The sequence below is a fragment of the Ictalurus punctatus genome, chromosome 22, assembly GCF_001660625.3.
Source record: "Ictalurus punctatus breed USDA103 chromosome 22, Coco_2.0, whole genome shotgun sequence".
In the NCBI taxonomy this organism is placed as follows: domain Eukaryota; kingdom Metazoa; phylum Chordata; class Actinopteri; order Siluriformes; family Ictaluridae; genus Ictalurus; species Ictalurus punctatus.
In genome coordinates, this window is record NC_030437.2 from 13,646,776 (window position 1) to 13,668,796 (window position 22,021).

The 22,021-nt window shown below is 40.2% G+C and overlaps 1 protein-coding gene across 4 annotated transcripts in view; it reads right to left on the reverse strand.

Moving 5' to 3' along the window:
* The window catches only part of wdfy3 (WD repeat and FYVE domain containing 3), a 99,902-nt gene that overhangs the window by 59,963 nt on the left and 17,918 nt on the right, over positions 1 to 22,021 (reverse strand). For all 4 annotated transcript variants that reach the window (XM_053674582.1, XM_053674581.1, XM_017452023.3 and 1 more), the window contains exons 2-11: positions 19,161 to 19,371; positions 16,357 to 16,480; positions 13,013 to 13,122; positions 9,727 to 9,888; positions 7,694 to 7,886; positions 7,022 to 7,208; positions 6,653 to 6,819; positions 3,835 to 4,302; positions 2,738 to 2,836; positions 665 to 858 (exon numbers count right to left, since the gene is read on the reverse strand). In XM_053674582.1, the coding sequence (XP_053530557.1) occupies positions 665 to 858; positions 2,738 to 2,836; positions 3,835 to 4,302; positions 6,653 to 6,819; positions 7,022 to 7,208; positions 7,694 to 7,886; positions 9,727 to 9,888; positions 13,013 to 13,122; positions 16,357 to 16,480; positions 19,161 to 19,340 (1,884 nt within the window). In that variant the 5' untranslated portion in view covers positions 19,341 to 19,371. The remainder of the gene's footprint in view (positions 1 to 664; positions 859 to 2,737; positions 2,837 to 3,834; positions 4,303 to 6,652; positions 6,820 to 7,021; positions 7,209 to 7,693; positions 7,887 to 9,726; positions 9,889 to 13,012; positions 13,123 to 16,356; positions 16,481 to 19,160; positions 19,372 to 22,021) is intronic.

Genomic DNA, 22,021 nt, shown 5'->3' on the forward strand with positions numbered 1-22,021 from the left:
CATTTTCTAAAAATGTATATGTTGTACATGCTACTCATAACATTTTTATCTTAGAATGCATAAATACGTTTTAGTGTTTTCGTATAACAACTGTAATCTCCAGTTTTATTCTTTAATCTCACACTACTAGACATTTAAAAATAACGTGAAAGTTCAAAACCTCAAGACACAAAGCCAAGCACAGGACCAGAAAGCTGGTTTACAGAGATGATTCTGTCCTTGATTTAATAAAGAAGCTTTCAGTCACCCACGGACCATGATGACTTTACTTCAAGTGGATTGTTTGGCTTGTTTTTTTTTAATTGACAAACTCTGATTAACCAGTATAGTGCTCCACCCATGAAAAGCTAAATTTGGTTTGAACTGTCCGTTACAGGGGTTTGGACTGTTGTATGTACATTTGTCTGTGGTTAGTGGGTGTGAATTTTTTATTTACTCTAGATGTGGGAGGCTGTGTTTCTCTTATATTACTATGTGGGAGGTCGAACGTCATTCAATTTGTTTTCGTGTTTATAGTCAAAAATAACTCGACCCCCCTCCGCCCCCATAACACTACAAAGGGCAATTTATTTCCTTTTAAGATGTAGACGTCACTGTTTGAAGTTTATACTGTCGTACGTCAAATCCACATGTATTGTGTGTTTATGTGGGTGTGTGTTCTGACCCGCAGTATGTCGGTTTTGAGCTGCAGCTCGGAGGAGGGTGCGGAGTGCATGAGGCCCAGCAGCGTGCCCATGTCATCGTCTCCTGAGGGTGAGAGCACCAGCTGCTGGATGATCATCAATGCGTGCTCGCGACACTGCCGGTATTTTACTATGTTGTGCACGCAGCGGGCACCGCCAAACTCCCGGAACAGACCTGCAACGGAAATCATCATTTATAACAATGCTATTCAAATTCACTGATTGTCCTATTACTTTACACTAACGTAAGATGATGCAAACTACCTGTTAAAAGTATGGAGACACTCGACTGAAATGTTTCTCATGATCTTAAAAACCTTCTGATCTGAAGGTGTGAGATTAAATGTTTGAAATCGGTGTTGTAGACAAAAATATAATCGTGCCGACATTTTCACTTCTTTCATTAGAAAACTAACATTTTATTTACAAAAAATATTTATTTATATAGATGATTAAATTGGAGCGAAATATTCAGAAAAGCAGGTGATAAGTGTCCAGCGTAGGTGGGAACTCCTTTAATACTGTTTAAAAAGCGTCTCAGGGAAATTCCTCAAGAAATCGGTTGAGAAAACACCAAGAATGCATTTCTGGAAATCCTAGGCAAAAAGGGTGTCTACTCTGAAGATGCTAAAATATTAAATAATTTTTTTTTTAATTTTGGATTTTTTTAAAAAATCATAACATAATTCCCATAGTTCCATTTATGTTATTCCAGAGTTTTGATGACTTTATTATTACTATAAAATGTGCGGAAAAAATGATAAAAATAAAGAATGAGTGTGTCTAAACTTTGGACCGGTAGTGTGTATGTTATGGTATATGGTTATGTTGATAAAGTACAGCTGTCTTGAATAAAGCAAGAGTTATCTAATATTTCTCGTTTTGAGATTATTAAAACAAAACAAAAAAAAGGCCACTAAACCTATTTATAGACCTATTGACTCATTTCCAGCTTAAACCTGCATCATCATCCTGCAGTGAACAGTAGCACAGACAAAAGTGCATTCATTTCACCTGAAGCAAAGCTAGAGAGAGATTTTGGCATCCCCAGTGTAAAAAGCACATTTGCTGAGTTTGCCTTGTCAAGTCTAAATACTACTACAATATACTACTACTTAATACTGTATCTCCAATAATATGGTCATAAATCCTGCATCATGCAAATTTCATGAAGCTCTTTAGAGTACCTGCTTGGACTAATGAGTAGAGAAAACAACCTTCAAAATGCCTACATATGTAACCTGCAGAAGTCATTACATCAAAGAACTGTCTATCTGTCTAACTGTCAGAGCTTCTGAAAATTTCATCAACCTTCTGAATCGAGCACTGAACAGCACTGAAGCATTAAGTCAAATAAAAACAGCGGACAGGGAGATTGCAAAGAAAACAGCAAAGCAAATAAAAATGCTTGAGAGAAGAGCAGGCCAAAGAGTAAAGGAATAATGGAGAAAAGGTAAAAAGAAGAGAGGAGGAAAAGGAAGAACTAGCACACAGGGGAAACTGAGGACAAAAAAAAACACAATCATACAGAAGAAATAGTTGCTGAGATGGATAGAGACGAAGTCCTAAAAAAAGGATCTTTTGTTTCCCCATACACAGACACCGAGTCAGATAAGTAGAAGTGACAGCACAAAAGTCAGTGAGGAAAATCGCAACCCCCGACCCCCCACGCATCAGGTTTCTCTTTCACTTCCCATGAACAGCAGTGAGACAGACCGAGAGAGGCAGGGGAAAAGAGAAAAGACATGGTGAGATTGGACAGTTTGTCAGTAGCACTGGTGCGTGTCTGGTTATGTAACCTTAATGCAACAGTAGCTCCTGATTTCGACCGCAGTTTGGCAGTGGTAAAAAAAAAAAAAATTCTTGTTTTTCCTCTATTGAAACACCACGAGTGACACCACGAGTCCTCAGACTATGCTCATTTAGTAATCGGAGACATTGGAACTTTAAATCGGATCGCTTTCACTGCCGGACGTCTGCCTGAAAAGTCAGTATGTAAATGAAAACAATTATAGATCGTGTATAGGGACGCACTTTTATTAAAACACTCATACCTGCATTGGTGTTAGAACCCTGAAGGAGGACTGTAAGGGTCTCCATGACCAGCCACGCCAGCTGCTTCTGTTCCTCTGCCACATTGTTCTTGGAATCACCTGCAAAACCAACAAATAATATGTCAATTTACATGTAATTAATGTAATCAATTATTGTTCAGACTTCAATAACTAGCACCAATAAAACCACTAATGTGTGTGTATATATACTATGCATCTGAATCCTTTCATAATATACAGTATTTAAACATTTCTAGTATTTAAGGTACAATTTGGGCGGCTGTGGCTCAGGTGGTAGAGCGGGTTGTCCACTAATTGCAGGGTTGGTGGTTTGAAACCCAGCTCCCCCACATGCCAAAGTGTCCTTGGGCAAGACATTGAACCCCAAGTTGTTCCCGATGGCAGGCTAGCACTTTGCATTGCAGCTCTGCCGCGAGTGGTGTGTGAGTGTGTGTGAGAATGGGTGAATGGGAAACAGTGTAAAGCGCTTTGTAGAACCGCTAAGGTTAAAAAGTGCCATATAAGTGCAGACCATTAACCTTTTGTAAAAAATTTTTTTTAAGTGTTTCTAGACCTAGAACAATCATTCATCTTCAGTAATCACTACATCTTGGTCAGGGTTGCACCTATCCCAGCAACACTGGGATAGCAACAGCAAAACAACACCCGTCCATCTCAGCGCGCACATGTTCAAACCAAGGCCAAGTTATCATCATCAACAAACCTTCTGCCGTGTTTTTGGGAGGTGTGAGGAAACCAGAGAATCCAGAGAGAACCCACACAGACGCAGCTAACCTGAGTAACCTGAACTCAGATAAGAGACCCTGGAGAGGTGAGGAGCCAAAAAAGTGGCTCTATAATAATCATATAATTTTAAAAAATCATACACTTCTGTTTACTTTGTACCGGATGAGAAACAGGTCCACCCCAGAACGTACAGAGTCTCTTAGCTCTATCCCTTCTCCATAAATGACAATATAATTAGCATTCAGCAGAAAAGAAAGCGAAGGCTTGTGAGTGTTTTCACTTCAGCGGCAGGTCTTTTGCACTTTTTGGCTTAGCATTATCCAAACTGAAGAGAGACAAATGATTCTCACCCTGTTCTCCGTGGCCTTGCGCTGGCTCTTTCAGCAGAGCTGCGTACTTATGCAGCAGATTGACGAGCACCTCGAGCAGCCCGACTTCACGGAAAACGTCACTGAACACCACGTGATGCCGGCTGAGCTTTAGCAGTGTACGTGTGGCTGCGATGCTGCATCCGTAAGACGTGCTCGACTTCAGCAAGACGCTAACACTAAACAGCTCCTTGCAGGGGACGTAGTTAAGCACAAACACCACAAACTCCAGCAGCTCAAAGTATTTGACTTGGACCTCGGGTAGGCGCGGCACTCGCTCGGCAAACTGGGACAGTGTGTGCTGAGCCTCCAAGATGAAGTAGTTGGCGTGGTCGGCAGAGTAGATGTTTGACACGGCGTCCAGGACCATGCGGGCAAGCCGGCCGGTCTTGGCCTTCAGGAAGGCGTTCTGGAGCACAGAGAAAGCTTGAATGTTCCTGACAGTGTGACCTGTGGGGGGAAATTTGGGGGAACTTGAGGTAAATCATTTATTTATTTATTTTTATATGCCACAATGCAAAATACAAAACAAAAGAAAAGAAAAGCACCGTGGACTAATATTGCAATAAGAGTAATGTACAAATTCAGTAGAATAAGTGGTGAACAATACAGTAAAAGGACACAATACCTATGGATTAGACTGAGTACAAGAATATGGTAGTCATGCTCTTGAGCACAAGTGATTTAGGTGTAAACGTCATGAACTTTTTTTTAAAAGATGGACTAGAGATCACATTCACGCTGTGGTTAGCCAACCTATCGACGATACAATTTCTAGAACATCGTCATTTTCAAACTACAGCTACAAATGTTCAAGTGTTATTATTATAATTAGTTAGTAAATTAGTATTCTTTATCCCGGGTTCAAAAAGCGACAATACCATGGTCATCCATCTCCAGGATTCAGAGAAAGCATAGTTACCTCTGCTTTCTAGCTAGGAAGTAGCTTATTTCACCTTTACCCAATCAATGAGAATGACCCTAGACAGTAGGAGGCTTCTGAAAGCTCATGAATACAGATAAGGGATGAAAATGAGACACACAACACGTCCTGTCATTTAAGAGAAAAATGAGGTAAAAAAAAGTGATAATGCTAGAGTACGTTAAAAAAAGTCATAATGCCCCCCCCCCCCCCCCCCCCCACACACACACATTTTCCATCAGTTATCTTGATGTTTACGATCAATTAAATGTTGCAGTATAGAATGCTGTTCCTGTACGACTGTATTACTGTTTAGATCAAATATCATTTCATTCCAAAGCTGAACAGCGATGGATACGTTTGTGTTATTTATCATTTCGAAAAAAAAAATCTATACCCATTACTTCCAAAGCCATTTTCCTGCATGCCAATGAAGGCCACTTCCGCATCTATAGCGCACTTTTCTTTTACTACTGACGCTAAGATTAGGTTGTGCAGCTAAAAATATTACACCAACAACATTGTCTTACTGCGTTGTGTCATTAATATAAATACTGAAAGTAATAAAGCAGCAACAACCTGCTTTACTAATAATAAATTATAAATAATAATCATTTTGAGAGTATATTTTTATACTGACTCGTGCTCAGCCATGTCTTTCCAAACCTACCACATACTCTGCTTTGGATCCATCAGAGAAAAGCAGTCATTATTGCAGGGCATTACAAAAGCTTATTATTATTATTATTAATATGTGCCTCTGCCTACTCTGACAGTTCATGATTCAGAATACACCCTCTTTTTAACTTTTCCTTGCATTTTAATCACCAAATGGTGAGGCTTGATGTGACAGGGTGTGCAAACAATGCTATCCGGAGCCATCGTGTGTTAATTACACTACTTAACACATCATGGCGAGGCGTAGGACAGGCCAAACTAATAGCTTAACCAGATTACACAGTAGGTGTCTGATGTTTTCCTATTACAGCCATTTATAGCCACTGAGGCTAATGTTTTAATTCCTCCTCAGAACGCACTGAATGGAGGAACGCTGAAAAAAAGAGAAATAATGGGGGAATAATTTCGTCCTACGGCTGGTTTTTGTGCTAGTGGTATTCATGCCGTGATCTCGAGGATCTGTTTTTAATGAGGCCTCTCACACACGTTCTTGGCCTCAAGTGACTTTAACAAGCCTCGTCCTCAGACATTGGTTTTTCAGTGACTTTTTTTTTTTTTTTTTTTTGGTGTTTTCAATAAAAAGAACCGCAAATCGACTACCTCGAGTGCTTGCGTTCTGTGTTTTCAAGGCATTGTGCTGTTGTGTTGGGGTTTTTCTCCCTTTCGTAGAACATTCTCCTAGTTAAAAAACAGATTTATAGCAATTAAGGGTTTGTTAGTGTGTCAGGACCAGCAGCCTGTGTTTAAAAAATAAAAAAAAGTTGATTATGATTAGCGAGGTGTTGACCAATAACATGCAGTTTGAACAATTTGTTTCTTACGAATTGGGTTTATCTATGAAGCACATTTAAACCAAAGTGTTGTACGTACAACTGCACCAGGCTTAAAAACAGACACAATAGATATGGGAAGCAGCTCTGTGTACTCGAAATATGCTAAATAAGTTCACTGCAGATAAGGAATTTACTCAGCGTTCTATCTAATGGACGGAACTGATTTTTGTGAACATCTGAATTCAACACACACACACACACACACACACACACACACCAGTCTGGTATATACTAGTTTATATAAGTGTAAATAGTTTTGTGTAGTGTCAGAGGTTCTCGACATCTACATGTGTGGAATTCCTGCAATCTGTAACTCTGCTACTGTCAGGTCATAAGTTTTAATCCTGTTACTTCCTGGTGAACTGACCTTTCCCAGAAGACTGTGGGACCACAAAGCCAGGCAGCAGGAAGGGTGCCCCGGTGGTCAGGCCGGCAGGTTTCAGTTCACTCACACCATATGTGCTCAAAGAATTCACCAAGTTCACCAGGTCCTTCAGAGCATCTTTGGATTCGTCCTCTTTGGCCTGCTCCAATCTGGAGGTACAGACAAATTAACAATGATTATCATGTGCTGACGAGTGAGGAATTAAAAAACGTGGTTTATACCACAGCAATCTGCCAATGCAAACAAGCTTTTACTCATGAATGAACACCTTTTAAAGAGCAAAACGTCACATAAATATGAGTTACACAACAAACCGTTACACAACTATTAGTTATGGATTGCAGTATATACCTGAGCATTAGGTCAGTCAGGAACGTGTAGCCCTGACACATGCGGAAATCGTCTAAAAGGGTCTGAGACACGTCGCTGGAATCTTTCAGGAAGCAAGACAACCCGGTAAACATCTCCACGATCTCCAGCGGTGAGAGATCGTCTGACTGCTGCATGTTCTGGATGCATGTCGATAAACACTCTTTCTCTGAAAAAAATGAGGTAGAATTATTATTATTATTATTTTTTTACGGTCTACTGTTCAGTGCTAAAACATAAACGATCGGGAATTAAAACACAAGTCGAAGTGAACAATTCTGAGGTTTAAAACACTACAGAGGTTCAGAAAACAGAAGGCGTCAGCCGTACGCATGCCCGGGCAAGTGCTGCTTGGGCGCACACGGCAAAAAAGCAATTAAAGGGCGATAAATAAATAGGACTCATTCAGCCATGAACATTAAGCTGTGATGCAAAGACAAAGCACTTCATAAGCTCTGAGCCTCAGCCTCAAGTATGTAATTACCGTTGTCGGATTTAACGGCGATATACAGATTACGGAGCAAACGCTGTTGAAAACACGACAAGAAATGGCTTTTCTGACTTGCGTTAATATTCTGTAATTGCTTAAAGGAGAACGGGGTGCAGCTGGGCTCATGATGTCTGTAAGGATTTTGTTCATCTGTCTGAAATTACCGTGGATGTATTTGACAACGTTGACGCTGAGGCCGTGTCTAGAGATTGTCATGAGCACCTCGCCGGCGCTCTTCCTCCAGGGCAGGTTGTGAGGAGGACACCAGGACGTGATGGCGCTGAAGAGCAGCTGCAGGTCATCCTTCTGCGCCAGTTCTTCAGCCGGAGACACGAAACCGCACAGCTTCACCAAGATCTGAGAGGCGAGGGGACAAAAGAGTGAAACTTTTCCTCAAAGTCATCTACCACCTTGATGGGGAAAGTACAGATTTATATGTTCACCAGTGTAAGATATAACACACTTAAATATGCTGCTGGGGTGGGCCGGGGTTCGGGGAAAGCTGTCTCTGTATGCATGACTACGAAAACATTCTTTACATACTTATATACACTACCGGTTAAAAGTTTGGAGATGCTCGACTGAAATGTTTCTCATGATCTTAAAACCTTCTGATCTGAAGGTGAACGATTATTTGTTGTAGACAAAAATATAATTGTGCCGACGTTTTCATGTCTTTCATCGAAAACTAACATTTTATTTACAAAAATATATTCATTTATATTATATTATATTAATAGATGACTTGGAGTGAAATATTTCGAAAAGCAGGTGATACGTGTCCAGCGTAGGTGGGAACTCCTTTAATACTGTTTAAAAAGCATCTCAGGGAAATTCCTCAAGAAACCAGTTGAGAAAACACCAAGAATACATCTCGGGAAATTCTAGGCAAAAATGGTGTCTACTCTGAAGATGCTAAAATGTTAAATTATTTTGGATTTTTTTTTTTTAATCACAACATAATTCCCATAATTCCTTTTGTGTTACTCCAGAGTTTTGATGACTTTATTATTATTATTATTATTATTATTATTATTATTATTCTAAAATGTGGGGGAAAACAATAAAAATCTATACACACATTTCTATATAGAATATGGACACAAAACAGTTCACATTTTTGTGCAGTGGACCCTCAATTCCAGCAGGGCTCTTGATTTAGCAAGTCTGTTCAGGAACAAAGCACAGTTACAACCATGGGGTCACCGCTGTAAATGTTTCAGAGCACGTGAACTGACCAAAAACACTACATCTTTAATTACAGGTTTACTATGGAGTAACTAGAGGAGTATGCGGTTCAAAACCAAATGACCAAAGACAAGAATTCCCTGTTTCATAGACAAGTCAGGTATTGTTTCCATGTGACATCATCATGATATGGTTGAGAAAAACAAACAAAAAAAACAACACATTTAACGTTCCCCTAGGTATGTAATTCTATACAAAATAATCAATGTAAAGCTAATTCTACTAAAAATGGCTTGAGCATGACTACATATTTAACGTAATGTAGAACCCAAGGAAACACACATTCAGCGTACATGGCACGTGTAGACAGTAGATTGGCTCTCAGTTTGCACTGTCACAGTTGGTAAACCTCTCAGACTTGGTCATAATAAGCACAATTTTGTTCATCACCAGTCTCAGTGCCAGATATGCCCATTGGGTGTATTTTATTTGCATTTGGACTGATGGCTGCTTTAGCTGAGAAAGCAAAAAAATAAAAAATAAAAAAAAAAGCGAGCTAAATTGGTTTAGTTCCATATTGTAGACTTAACTAACCTGGATGATGTTATTTCTTTGGATATTAAAAATGTTCCTGAGAGTGTATTCCTGCCTCACGTCCAGTGTTCCTGGGACAGACTCCAGATCTATCATGACCTTGACCAAGATAAAGTGCTTACTGAAGATTGATGCATGAATAATCAGGTTGGGTTTTGGAGGGAAAGCTTGTGGCCGTGGCGTTGCTTGCATTCTTTCTCCCTCTAGATCACTACCAAAGAGACAAGTTTGTCTAACAAGAATGAAGAATCTCTAACGAGAACCTTAGTCTTGCTATACAAGGTCCATGTCGGTTGCTTTGTACTGAGGTTCCCCTTTAACTAAAGCTTTATTGAACAGAACACAATTTAATCCAGATTCCACCAGGAGAGAAAGCATTATTTGAATAAGTGCCGTTACATAAAAGCGAACTCACTTGAACGAAGACCTTCTGCAGCAGAGCTCGGCGGTCCGCCAGGGGCAGTTCAGTCTGGGTGGCACCGGGAACCTCGGGCATGTGGGGCAGGTCAAAGAACAGGTACAGACATTTCACCAGTGTGGAGGGAACTGACATGGTGGTCATGCAGTCCACTGTTTTCTGCAGGACGGAAAGAGACAGACAGTTTAGATACTGAAATACTTCTTTGTAGGAACATAAGGAAGTGTTGAGGATGAGAAGTGGACGTCCACCAACAACCACTGACGAAGGCACCACCGACATAGCTCTGGCAAACACAGTCCCCTATATATGGAAACTTTTGAACGCCCTGTATTTTATCTAGTTATTGTACAATTACAGAACCAAGATGTTCATTATTGTTTATATTACACCGTAAGTGAATATTGTATTCTAGGAAAAACGTTACGTGTAGTAATTAATAGGAAAGTGTGGATGTAAACTTTTCTTAACCAAAACTGATGAGCAGCAGCATCTTTCCCCCAAACACCTGGTGTTAACCATTAAACCCTGTATATATATGCACACTCCAGTATCTACTGTGGCTTTCTTGACTACAGGTCATAAGACCATGGACAAATCTAAAGTGTCATTCTTAGCTGCTCTGAGGTCAGTCAAGGATCAAACCATAACTAATGGCACATTATCAACAGGTCACTGATTCAACAATGAATTTGGAGAGATGCTACACAAGAGTTAAAATAAAAAAATAAAACACAACAACAATAAATAAACTTAACTACCAAGGTCCAGATCTCAGGGTCCTCATAACCAGTCACATCCATGGAATTACAGTAAAGTGACTAACAGATTTATTGTCTGTAGGGATGTGAAAATGGTAAGATCTGAGAGATAGTAGTAGATTTGTGACAAGTTCATGGCCTTTCAATCTGTTGCGTTTGCCCCAAATACATTGGATATGCAGAACTCTAATTCAGCTGACGCTTAGGTAGTGTGAAAGTGGAAAATCTGGGTTCCTCTTCTCTTTTTTCAGTTCAGTAAATCATGAAAAGTTCCTGACTGTGATAAGTTCCGGATCAGTGTGTCATTCTTGGCCACAGAAAATGAATCTGAGTGTTCTTGGTGATCTTTCAACAATTCATCCCAAGTAACGATCATTCTCAGTGGAAATGTATCCCATCCAAAAGACACGTCCAACCCTGCTAGGAGGTTGTGTATGCACTGTGCTGGCTATCAATCTCACTGATAACACCCAGTGCTCTTGCCCATTCTACCACCTTAATGTGCTGTGAGAGCGTGTGGCCATATTTAGGACAAGAAGGATGACATCAGCCTGAGGCTCAGGTGGGTTTTAACGAAACAAAGGCGAGCTCAGCATGAACACCTGCGTTAGTCACCGCTCTGACGCTTAACTACGGCTAAATCGGACCGGTGGAGTGGAACAGCAGCGATGGGAAAAAGAAAGAGAAAAAAAATCCTGTAAAACTGTGTGTGTGTGTGTGTGTGTGTGTGTGTGTGTGTGTGTGTATGTATATTGATTCGAAAAAATCTGCATCGGGGACGGTATCCTTTTGAGTCAGCCAGATGATTCATTCACACACACACACACCTCAGAGTTTGTTGACCTCTGAGTCAACACACAAACACTCTGAAGATGATGTGACTATATTAATACTGCAAAAAATGGAAGGAAGAACTAAAAGCTGTAGAACACAATGTATATTCAGTGTGTTGTTCCCAAAGTAATAATAATTTTTAAAAAACGAAATACGCCTGATCCTGCAGTATAACTGTGGAAAACAATAGCCATGATTAGCCATAATAGCTTTCCAAGATTTGGAGAAGGTTATTCATGCTTTTGTCACATCGTGCTTAGATTATTGTAATTCATTGTACTTGGGTCTTCCTCAGTCGTCTCTTGCTCGTCTCCAGATGGTTCAGAATGCAGTTGCAAGGCTGTTGACCAAGGCAAAGGAATTCGATCATGTCAGGATTCAGTTTAAGATTCTGTCGTTTGTCTTTAAAACTCTTAATGATCAAGCTTCTTCTTATCTCAAAGATCTTCTTATACCACATTCATCTAGGAGATTTCTAAGATCTTCTGATAGGTTTCTTCTGAGTGTCCCTCGAGCCCGTTTAAAAACTAAGGGAGGGAGAGCTTTTTCAGTCGCTGACCCTCGTTTATGGAATCAATCGCCACTGGACATCCGCCTTGTACCTTCTATTATCATTTTTTAAAAAGAGGCTGAAAGCACATCTCTTCTCCCAGGCGTTTTAATCTCATTTTTACTATTGTTTACTATTTTCTATTGTCTGTCTTTATTTGGTTTTATTCTGTTTTCTATTTGACTTTTCTTTACTCTGTTCAGCTTTGCTGTTTTAAATGTGCTTTATAAATAAAATGTACTTACTTACTTTACATTTTATTTCCAAGTGAGGTTGGACATGCTGTCTGGCAGGGCAAAGCCCTTTCTTGGGATTTTATTCTAATTAGTGTAAGAAATCCAAGGCCATAGTTTAAAGCCCATGTGTGAGAATCGGTATGACAGTTGGGTTTATATCAGCGGGGGAGCTGTTCTAGTGGCAGACGGTCAAGGCCAGGAATAGCTCTCTCTCTGTGTGGACTGCACCTGAATGCTAATGACACAGAGCAGACACGCTGCTTAAAGGTCAAGTTCACGCAGATGACACGCAGAAATTATACCTGACCGCTGGTCAATGGAGAAACAAGAGGATAAGAGTCGTCCGGATATCTGCTAACGCAGAATGACTCTCTGGAAAGTGGAATTCCTACACAAAATGCGTGAGGTTTGGGGCAGATCTGCCATCTAACGCATTCTGTTAAAAACTCAGCACAGTCAAACAAACACTGTCTATTTTAAATCCCGCCCCCCAGAATTTCAGCTGTTGTTTGAAATGGGGAACAGATTAATTTCCCAAACGTCTGCTGACAGAGCTGCTGGACAAGTGGATGGATTTCTAACATGTCTAAAAGAAATGTGCTGTCTTGCAGCGTAAGCGTGAACTGACTTCTCATTGACTTCTCATGAACTGAAGTTTGGGAATGTGTGGCAACAACAAGAACAGTATGGAGAACTCTGCATAGACAACAGGAAATGAGGTAATGAACCTAACTACTGGATTGTCCAGTGCTTATTTTACATTAGATTAGAATATATTATTATATTAAATCAAAAGCTTTCCCTGTGCAGGATATGCAGCACAATTTCTGGATTTTTTTTTAAACAGTTTTCCACAGTTTTTGATACTGTGGAACCGGCCTGCAGATTGGAGGAACGCGTACCTGGCCAGAAGAGGCCAACAGGTTGATGGTGGTCAGGAGCATCCAACCACGGCTCGCCTCTTCACTCTGATTCACCTCCAGAAACTGCACAATGGCCCTGCTGGCTGCCTCTGTTTGGGAAAACACACACACACACACACACACACACACAAACACACACACAAAAGCATGTTCACGTTGGCCAAATGAAATTTCACACACTGCTCTCTCTCCAGGCTCATCTGTGGGTGGATAGTGAGTCAATTAGAGATGATGACATGCAAAAGCTTCGAGCCGTCCATGCATCTCTGCTCCTGCTGTGACTTATTCTCTAACCACACACAGAATGAGTGATATGTGTAAATTAGGTCAAGAACAAAAATAATTGAAGCTTACTTATTATATTAGGGATGCACTGGCATTACGGCTACCGAGAACCGAAAATGCCATTTTTGGCCGAAAGAGAAAAAAGGCAGAAAACATGAGCCGAAAATATATGCTGCCCCGCCCCGCCCCTCCCCTCCCCGCCCCGCCCCTCAGTGCTCAGATTTCCCTCTCGATCTAGCCGGCGTTCATCACCGCGCTATCCGGCAAAGGGCGATCGTGCCAGCGGGTTGGAAATATTTCAAAGTTTCTGATCAGGACATCAAATTTGCCATTCACAGTGTTTGTTTAGCAGAAAGTTCAAGAGGGGGTGCGGTGCCGAAGCACTTTTCCACGACAGGTTTGAGACAGCGCCTGAAAACACGACGTCCCATTCAATATGCAGAGTACAGCCAAACAACTACGACAGATTAGAGGCGCTCTGCTCTTCTGCCTGTTGTTCTCATTAAAATGATTGTGTAGCACATTTAAACTTTTTGTATTTGCAGGATGCTTGCCTAGAGCTACTAAGTTCATTACTTGACTGCTGTTTTGCATATTGTAATAGTTAACGTTACATTATTTGATAATTGGATTTAAAAAAAAAAAAAAATCTGTTAAATTTGATTGCTACAGAACCGAATGAAGAATAATATATTTAATATTGTTTTTGTTCTGGTGTGTTCATTTCAATAAAAGTGTGATCATTTTACTGGTTTGTAGTTTTTCCAAGTCAGATTCATTAAATTCATGAAATGAATTAAAAAGTCTACCATCAACACAATTATAGCAAAAAAAATACATTTAAATGGGTTTAATAATAATAATAAAAATTCGGTTTCGGTTTTTGGTCAAGTGCGTCCTGAATTTTCGGTTTCGGCCCAGAATTTTCCTTTCGCTGCATCACTATTTATTATGTGGTTAAAAAATAAAAAGTCCTTAAAGATAACATGAAATCAAAACTGTCCAGTGAGTTATTATTTCCATTTCATATTGTCTTTAATATATGTCTACTCATTGGGTGCTTGGCCCCCTACAATACTGATGAAAAACTTTGATCTGGATGTGGGTTTATACACAGATGGCTCCTAAAATGCAATCTTCACATATTACAATCAAGAACTACTTATTAATAGACACGTATATACATATTTACACATATTGGTTGAAATAATAAAATCAATCATGTCAAAAGTATGTGAATCCCTACACACGGTTCTGTTCACAGTATATATAGATTTTTTTTTTTTTTTAAATGTCTACCTTTAACAGCTTGTTTCAAGTCACTTTTTCTGATGAATCTCTTGCATTGAGAATCTGTTGCTGATTTTGCTCTCTTTGAAGCATTAACATGTGTAACACGTGGACTTGGTTTTTTCTGTGTTTCAGCTCACAGATGTCCGGACATTTCATCTCCATTCCAGCATTCATCACAATTAGAATGAAGTTTTGGGGTTAAGACCCTGTGTTTTGTTTTCTCCAAACTGTCTTCTCAAAATCTTATCCAGACAACACTATTTCACTAACAGAGGTGGGGAATTTACAATATTTATCAACACTGTTAACAGTTGTTTTACTCAATTTACTCAACTCTCAGGTTTTTCTGCTTGTTTCACTGAGATGTGTAAGTAATGGCAGATTAGCCTGTTTGACTGAAGTACCACTGGCTTAGACCAACACAGCTGATAACATTCAATAGACTCAAAACAGGCTTATGTTTCTATGAAACATTACTTGTGAAGAGTATAAACGCAATGCACTATATAAAGTATTTTATATACAGTGAGTATACTAGGAGCACTTGCTCATTTCTCGGTCAAGTATTCAAGAAGGCAGTTGCTACATTAGGAGTGAAATTCGGTAGGCTAAGTGAGCAGGGCTTCTTTCTTGTTATGTTGTTGGCATCCATCCATTTTCCATACCCCTTATTCTACACAGAGTTGCGGGGAGCCTTCAGCCTATCCCAGGGTACTTGGGGCACAAGGTGGGGGACACCCTGGACGGAGTGCCAACCCAACGCAGGGTCACAAATGCACACACACTCACATGCCCATTCACACACTACAATTTAGAGATGACAATCAGCCAACAATGCATGTCTTTGGGCTCGGGGAGACTACTGGAGTACCTGGAGGAAACTCTCAATGCACAGGGAGAACATGTAAACTCCATGCACTCTATGGGCTTCTTTTAGTCTATGGGTGGTTGCGGCTCAGGTGGTAGCGCGGGTTGTCCAGTAACTGTAGGGTTGGCGGTTCGATTCCCGGCCCATGTGACTCCACATACTGAAGTGTCCTTGGGCAAGACACTGAACCCCAAGTTGCTCCGGATGGCAAGTTAGCACCTTCCATGGCAGCTCTGCTACCACTGGTGTGTGTGTGTGTGTGTGCGTGTGAATGGGTGAATGAGAACCAGTGTAAAACGCTTTGGATAAAAGCGCTATATAAGTGCGTCATTTACCATTTATTTATTTTATTTCTTTCCCTCCACAAGCCGATTTCTTACACACGTCCAGCTGTTGAGCATCCTTTGAGGGACTGGGTAACATATGCTTGGAGATGAATAAGTTCCTTTGAAGGTTGCAAATCAGAAGCAGGGACAAGAGGCCATGCAGAAGAACAAGAACGCAAAACACCAAAGCGTTTCTAGCCTCGAAACGACTAACGATTCCAGCTGACTAGTTTAAAAACAGGATCAGATGATAACACTATGGTACTACAAATGAGCTGCCTTTGAGCCGTATACTCTTCCCTTAAACGGAGAGCGCTGATCCCGTTCTGATGACGTCCGAGAGACTAGTGCGCTGTTTCATTAAATCCACACTACCGGTAATGTTGATCAGTACTAGCATTACACCATAGCATAATAACAGTCTGTGCGGCTAAACTCTTCAGATTAAAGACAACATCTCTGAACATCAAAAAGTACAGAGTTTTTTTTTTTTAAATAATAATAGAGAAGAAACACAATAGTCTTATGTGTGTGAATACATGGGGTCACACCTGTAGATTTATTAGACGCTCTCCGTCTGATCTCGGTCACCATTAGTCTGGACACCTGAGTGGTGAACTGCAGCAAGTCGGAGAACTTTTCATGCATGGAGCTTGGAGGGGCGTTCCCAAAAACCTGTCACAAAGATATACAAAGACAGAAATGTGAGCAGGACGCTATTAGTGCACAAAAACATAAACCTTCTGTAAAGTGTTTAATATCACTGATATTTAAATGAAACATTGAACCACTTCCTGTGAGATTGGCGTTGACCTGTGTGTCATTCTCAGAAACAGAATTCATGTGGTTTTGGCCAATTCCGACCAACCAGCCAGCTTTGCTCATCATACGACAAATACAATCATATTACTCCTGTTCTGGAGTCCTTGCTCTGGCTCCCGGTCGGGTTCCGTGTCGATTTTAAAATTATGATGCTGACATACAAAGCATTACATGCCTCGGCTCCTCTTTACTTATCTGCGTTATTAACTGCTTACACCCCAAATATCAGACTGCGCTCTTCACAGTGTAATCTGTTAACTGTTCCACAAACCCGCTTAAAATCTATGGGTGACAGGGCTTCTTCGGTCTATGCTCCTTCCCTTTGGAGCTCTCTTCCTCTCGAACTTAGGGAAGCTCAGACCTTTAGCATTTTTAAAGCTGAACTTAAGACTTACTTTTTTAAACTTGCATTTGACTGCTGATGTCTACTTTTATTATTATTGTTATCCTTATTAAACTTTATTAAATAAAAAATCCTGTGTACTGCTTATTTTGTGTACAGCGCTTTGAGAATCTGCTAAAATAAAGTTTACTATTATTATTAACTATCACTCGGGTAGGGTAAGGGCTAACACGTGCTCCGTCCAAGCCAGCCAAGCCTATCTATTCCCCACCCCAAACCCCTCCCTCCTCAATCTAGTGCTCATGCTGTCATTGGGCGGCGTGACACACTCGAAGGAGAGCGCTATCTGCCTTCTTCCTCATACATGAGCTCACAGACAAAATTGACTAGCAATGCAGATAAATGATCACATTAACTGCTTCTTAAATTGAGCAGGAAGGAAAGAGTTCAACTATTTTTGACAGAGTAACAGAGATAAATGCTACATTCATATATTCATCGCTATGTTATAATCTGATGGATTAAAAAAGCACTGAAGACCATGGGCTCTCGAACTTTTTACGCTCAGGGGGAAAAAAACCCCCTCAGTGTTGATTTATCTAGCAAACAGACTATTAAAACTTTTGGAGTTTTTTTTTTTTTTTTTCTGAACTCATTAGATTCCAGTAAACATTAACTTACATAAAGGTTGTGATTAAGTTTGATAAAGATGAGTGGGGATTTTCACAACTGTAACAAACTTGCTTCACAGACTCTGGGAGGTCCCACTTTTGAGAACCACGAGTGTGGATTGTGTTAAGTAACTGTAAGTAAACATGCGTTTTAATCTGAGACGAGCTCTCGAACGCTCACGCTCAGCAGTTAGAGCACAGTTCAAGCATGATCATTAAAATCAGTCACTGCTTTTCCCATTATTGTGTCTGCTCCATTATGCTTCAACAAGTACTCTTCAAATCCTCATGACCACAGTCCTCATGAAATTATGACCAGTGATGACACACATTAGCAGCGTTTCTGTATAATCAGAACCTGAAGAGTAATAACGCAGCACACTTGACCATGCCGAGACTCTTGATTTCATGATGACTAACCTTCTTAGATAAAGCACTAGACGTGGTCAAATAGGGAAAAATCTACTGAGATTGTTTCAGCTCTGAAAACACTGACTAAACTCAAAAGCTCAGACAAAATCAGTCGTGTGCAACCTTGTTTAACCATGACACACTGTGTGACAAGTCGTAGCATCGGCTCATCGTTTAGCAAGATCGCGCTTTTATTTTGCACGTCTTAGATGTTTTTTATGACTTAGAATTACAGATCATATGAATTTGGTCTTTTTCTAAATATGACTTATGTTAAAAGTAACTGGAAAGCCGATGTGTAGAAATACAATAATAAAAAAATAACATTATATCTGAAATAATTCCAATGCATTTATAAATAAACAAATGTTCACACTCGGTAAAATATATAAGGGTCAAACCATAAATATCTCCACTGTATGTAAGGAAAAAAAAAAGTTTCATTCATTTTAGTCCCGCTTAAGAAGATCATCCTGAAGCAAATTAGTACGAGAGGCAATGTTTCATATAAGAAAAAAGAAAAGCTGTGTCTCTGTATATAGGGCAGGCCATTTGGTTTTAGATAAAACATGAACGTTTATAAATGTTCGTTGCATTAGATGTTACGAGCAGTCATAAAGCACTGCTGCGAAATTCTAGGACCAAATCTCTACAAGCTTCCAATGCAATGTTTTGCGCATTTCAAAATGGCATCAAGCACGTTTATGTGAGCAACAAAAAAAAACAACAACTACTAAAAAAAAAAGAGCAGCAGTTAAAGTCAGGGCCAGACAGAGGCACATCTCCATCCCTCTTTATCCCAGCAGCTCTTTTTCTAATACTAAAATGAAGCATAAAAATCTCTCTCACAATAATAAGGCATGTTGTTATAACTTCTGCCAGTAGCATTTAGACTCCAAACTCCAGAAGTATTCATGCAATGCAATGTAGAACAATCATTCTCAAATTTTTTACAAAATTATTTGACAATATTAGATACCTTTCAAATTGGAAGTTTAATAGGAAACCCAGTACGGTGTGCCATTTTGTCCTGCTATATTTAGGCACTAGTTACAGTGCTGCTATATTTAGGAGTCATCTTATTGCTTATTCCACATTTTTCGCTCACCCTGTTAAAGACGGGCAGCATCATGTAGAGCTTCTCCTCCTGCTCCTTCTGGGTCATGTGACGCGGCGGGTGGCACAGCTCAGAGAAGAGACGGCGCAGGTGCATGAGGCCCAGTGCGTTGTCCTGAGGGCTGCACTCGTCCTGCCGCGGCCGCCCCATGATCCTCTTCACCATGTTCATCTTCGACGGCTTCTTCAGGCCAAAGCTGGCCCTGAGACAAAAACAAATCAAGAACCGATAATTAGTTATGTGTTCAACACGTACAACAGAATGACCTTGGACAGTGTAAAACAACATCATTAGAAGTGACAGAACTCTTATCCATGTATTTATAGCTGTGTTTATATCTGCATGTTTTGTACTACACTGCATACCTGTGTGCAATCTGGATGACTTCCCATTTATATTACTTAATTAATTAAATATGACGAGCTTAAAGTTATTTTCTAGAATTCGACCCATTGATCGGTTTACAAACCCACTGCTGGAACTACCGGCTATCGCAAAAATCCACACCGATAGTTTTTCCCGGCTGCGTCGGTTGCGGGAACGCCTGAGAAGGGTCCGCTGTCTTAAACAGTACGAGAGCAGTCTCTAGAGGTGAAATAAAAACCATCACTGACAAATTTTGTTGTGTTACTTGAAGTGTTTTTTGATTCATTTCGGAAGTCTCTACTTTTATTTGTTATTTGGTGTGTTCTTCAGTTTAATTTCACTTTAACTAAGGAAAAAAATAAGTACTCCTAATTCTATACTCCTTAACTGGAGAATAGCGAGAAATTATACCACACGTAAAAACCAAATAATTTTACACTTATTGGGAGAAACTCGTAAGGAAACTGTTGTGACACATCGGATACAACACGGAATATAAGCTACAACATCATTTCCCAGACTTTCAGTAAAAATCTTCACAGTGAACAGGAAGACAATACACGGTACAAACACATTATTTATGTGAAAACTGACGAGCAGCTATAAGGTGCGTGGCTACAGGGTGTACACCGAGCACACGAGTGCAAACGACGCTTTCTGACTAAATTAAACAAATGTGACATGACACCCAGCCCTAGTTCAAACCCTGTGTATCTCAAACAACACCAACAAAGTATAATCAATCAGTCACAATGGTATTGGTTTTGTCTGTGAAAATGTGGACGCAAACGCAAAGGTGTGCTTCCTCAGAGCAGATCCTAAAAGCCTAAAATATGATTAGTGTTATAAGTTTAAGACTCCTGGTAAGCAAGAGCACTTCGAACATTGCTACTGTGACTGAATCGAAAAGCATTATAGACTTTTTAGTCACATTAGGTGGCTTATTTGTGGTCAGAGAGCTCTAATGAGGGATTTAGAAACGCTTTCCTGACAGTTAAAGAACCTGACAGTCTGGAATGTTTTTTTTCCTCAGCGCACGTAATGGCCAAAAGCAGACGTTAGTAACAACAACATCCTAGCAGGCAAAGAGAGAGAGAGAGAAAGACAGAGAGAGAGAGAGAGAGAGAGAGAGAGAGAGAGAGAACAGAAAAAAATTACTTTACAACAAAGGCCCTTGTGTGTATTGGTCTACGACGCAGCTATTTTTTCTCTCAGATGTGTACCAAACAACAAAACAGTAACACAAAGGTACAGTGAGAGCACTACTTAATAATAAGCAGCTCTTCCACTTTCTATTCCACATTTTGTTCACGTCATCAGCAAACAGGTTGGCAAATGAACAAATTCAGCACTGCTGGATCACAATAAAGCAGCGATCCATCTGGGTAACATCAGCATGTCAGGTAGAGGTCAAAAGAAAGTCGACTCATTCACCTAGAGAAGGAGTGACGGCCACATCAATATGTTTGATTCTCATAAGAGGACACTAGCAGCAGCAAATAATTAGATCATCTGGTTTAGGCTACGTCCCAAACCACTAACTAGTATACTAAACAGTATGCCAGTACTATTTACCATTGGTATGGTTACTATATAGGCATACTTCTTAGTGTGCATTATGCACTTTGGGATGCAGTCATGTATTCTCTCAATGTGAATTGTTTTGGAATGGAGAGGGTGAAATTCCTAGCTGAATGTTTACATCCAGTACCTAATGATCAACATCTTTATGCATTAGCATGCGTTACGGGTGTCAGTACATCAGCTTTTATTTATTTAGATTAGTGAGAAGTAGGCTTGCTGCGATAGTCGGGTGTTCCTGGTGTTGGAGCCGCACACAGATTACATCACTTGCCCACCGCAGCACCGCCCCCACCGTCGTTCTGCCTTTTTATAGTAATAAAAATCCTTTAGTTCAGTTAGAGAACGGACGCTACAATTAAAAATTTGTGATTGTAAGCGAGTTTGTCAGTGTACTGTTTTGTAGTTGTTGTGTTTTTCATAAGAATAATAACGAACCCAAGTTCAAGTGATTGGCGCCCCCGAATTGCCGCTAATTCGAAAGCGAAAGCGAAAGGCGCATGACCGCACAGGCATTCAGAAGCGCAAGGGATTAAACACCCGGCCCCGCCCCGGCCCCACCCTCCCGGTGATACCCGTATTACCTGTGTAGTCAAATGTCGATTAATCGCTGGGAACATTTCCTCACGGTCACCTCCCTAGTAAGAAGTGAAGTATCACTTGTCTGAGTATTATTTTCAATTTTCTCAATTTTGCTTGCTGTTTTTAGGCACAATCATTTCATCCGTTTAAACAGACAAGTTTCCATGTTGTTCTATAATCCGTGCACGTCCATGGTGTTCGAGTATGATCACTCTAATCATCTTTAATCTGAGGGTCATGCTTTAGCCTGACAAACTACAGTACATAAAGAGACATCGGGTACTGATTCATTTTATACCACGATGCTGTTGAATTCTTGAACC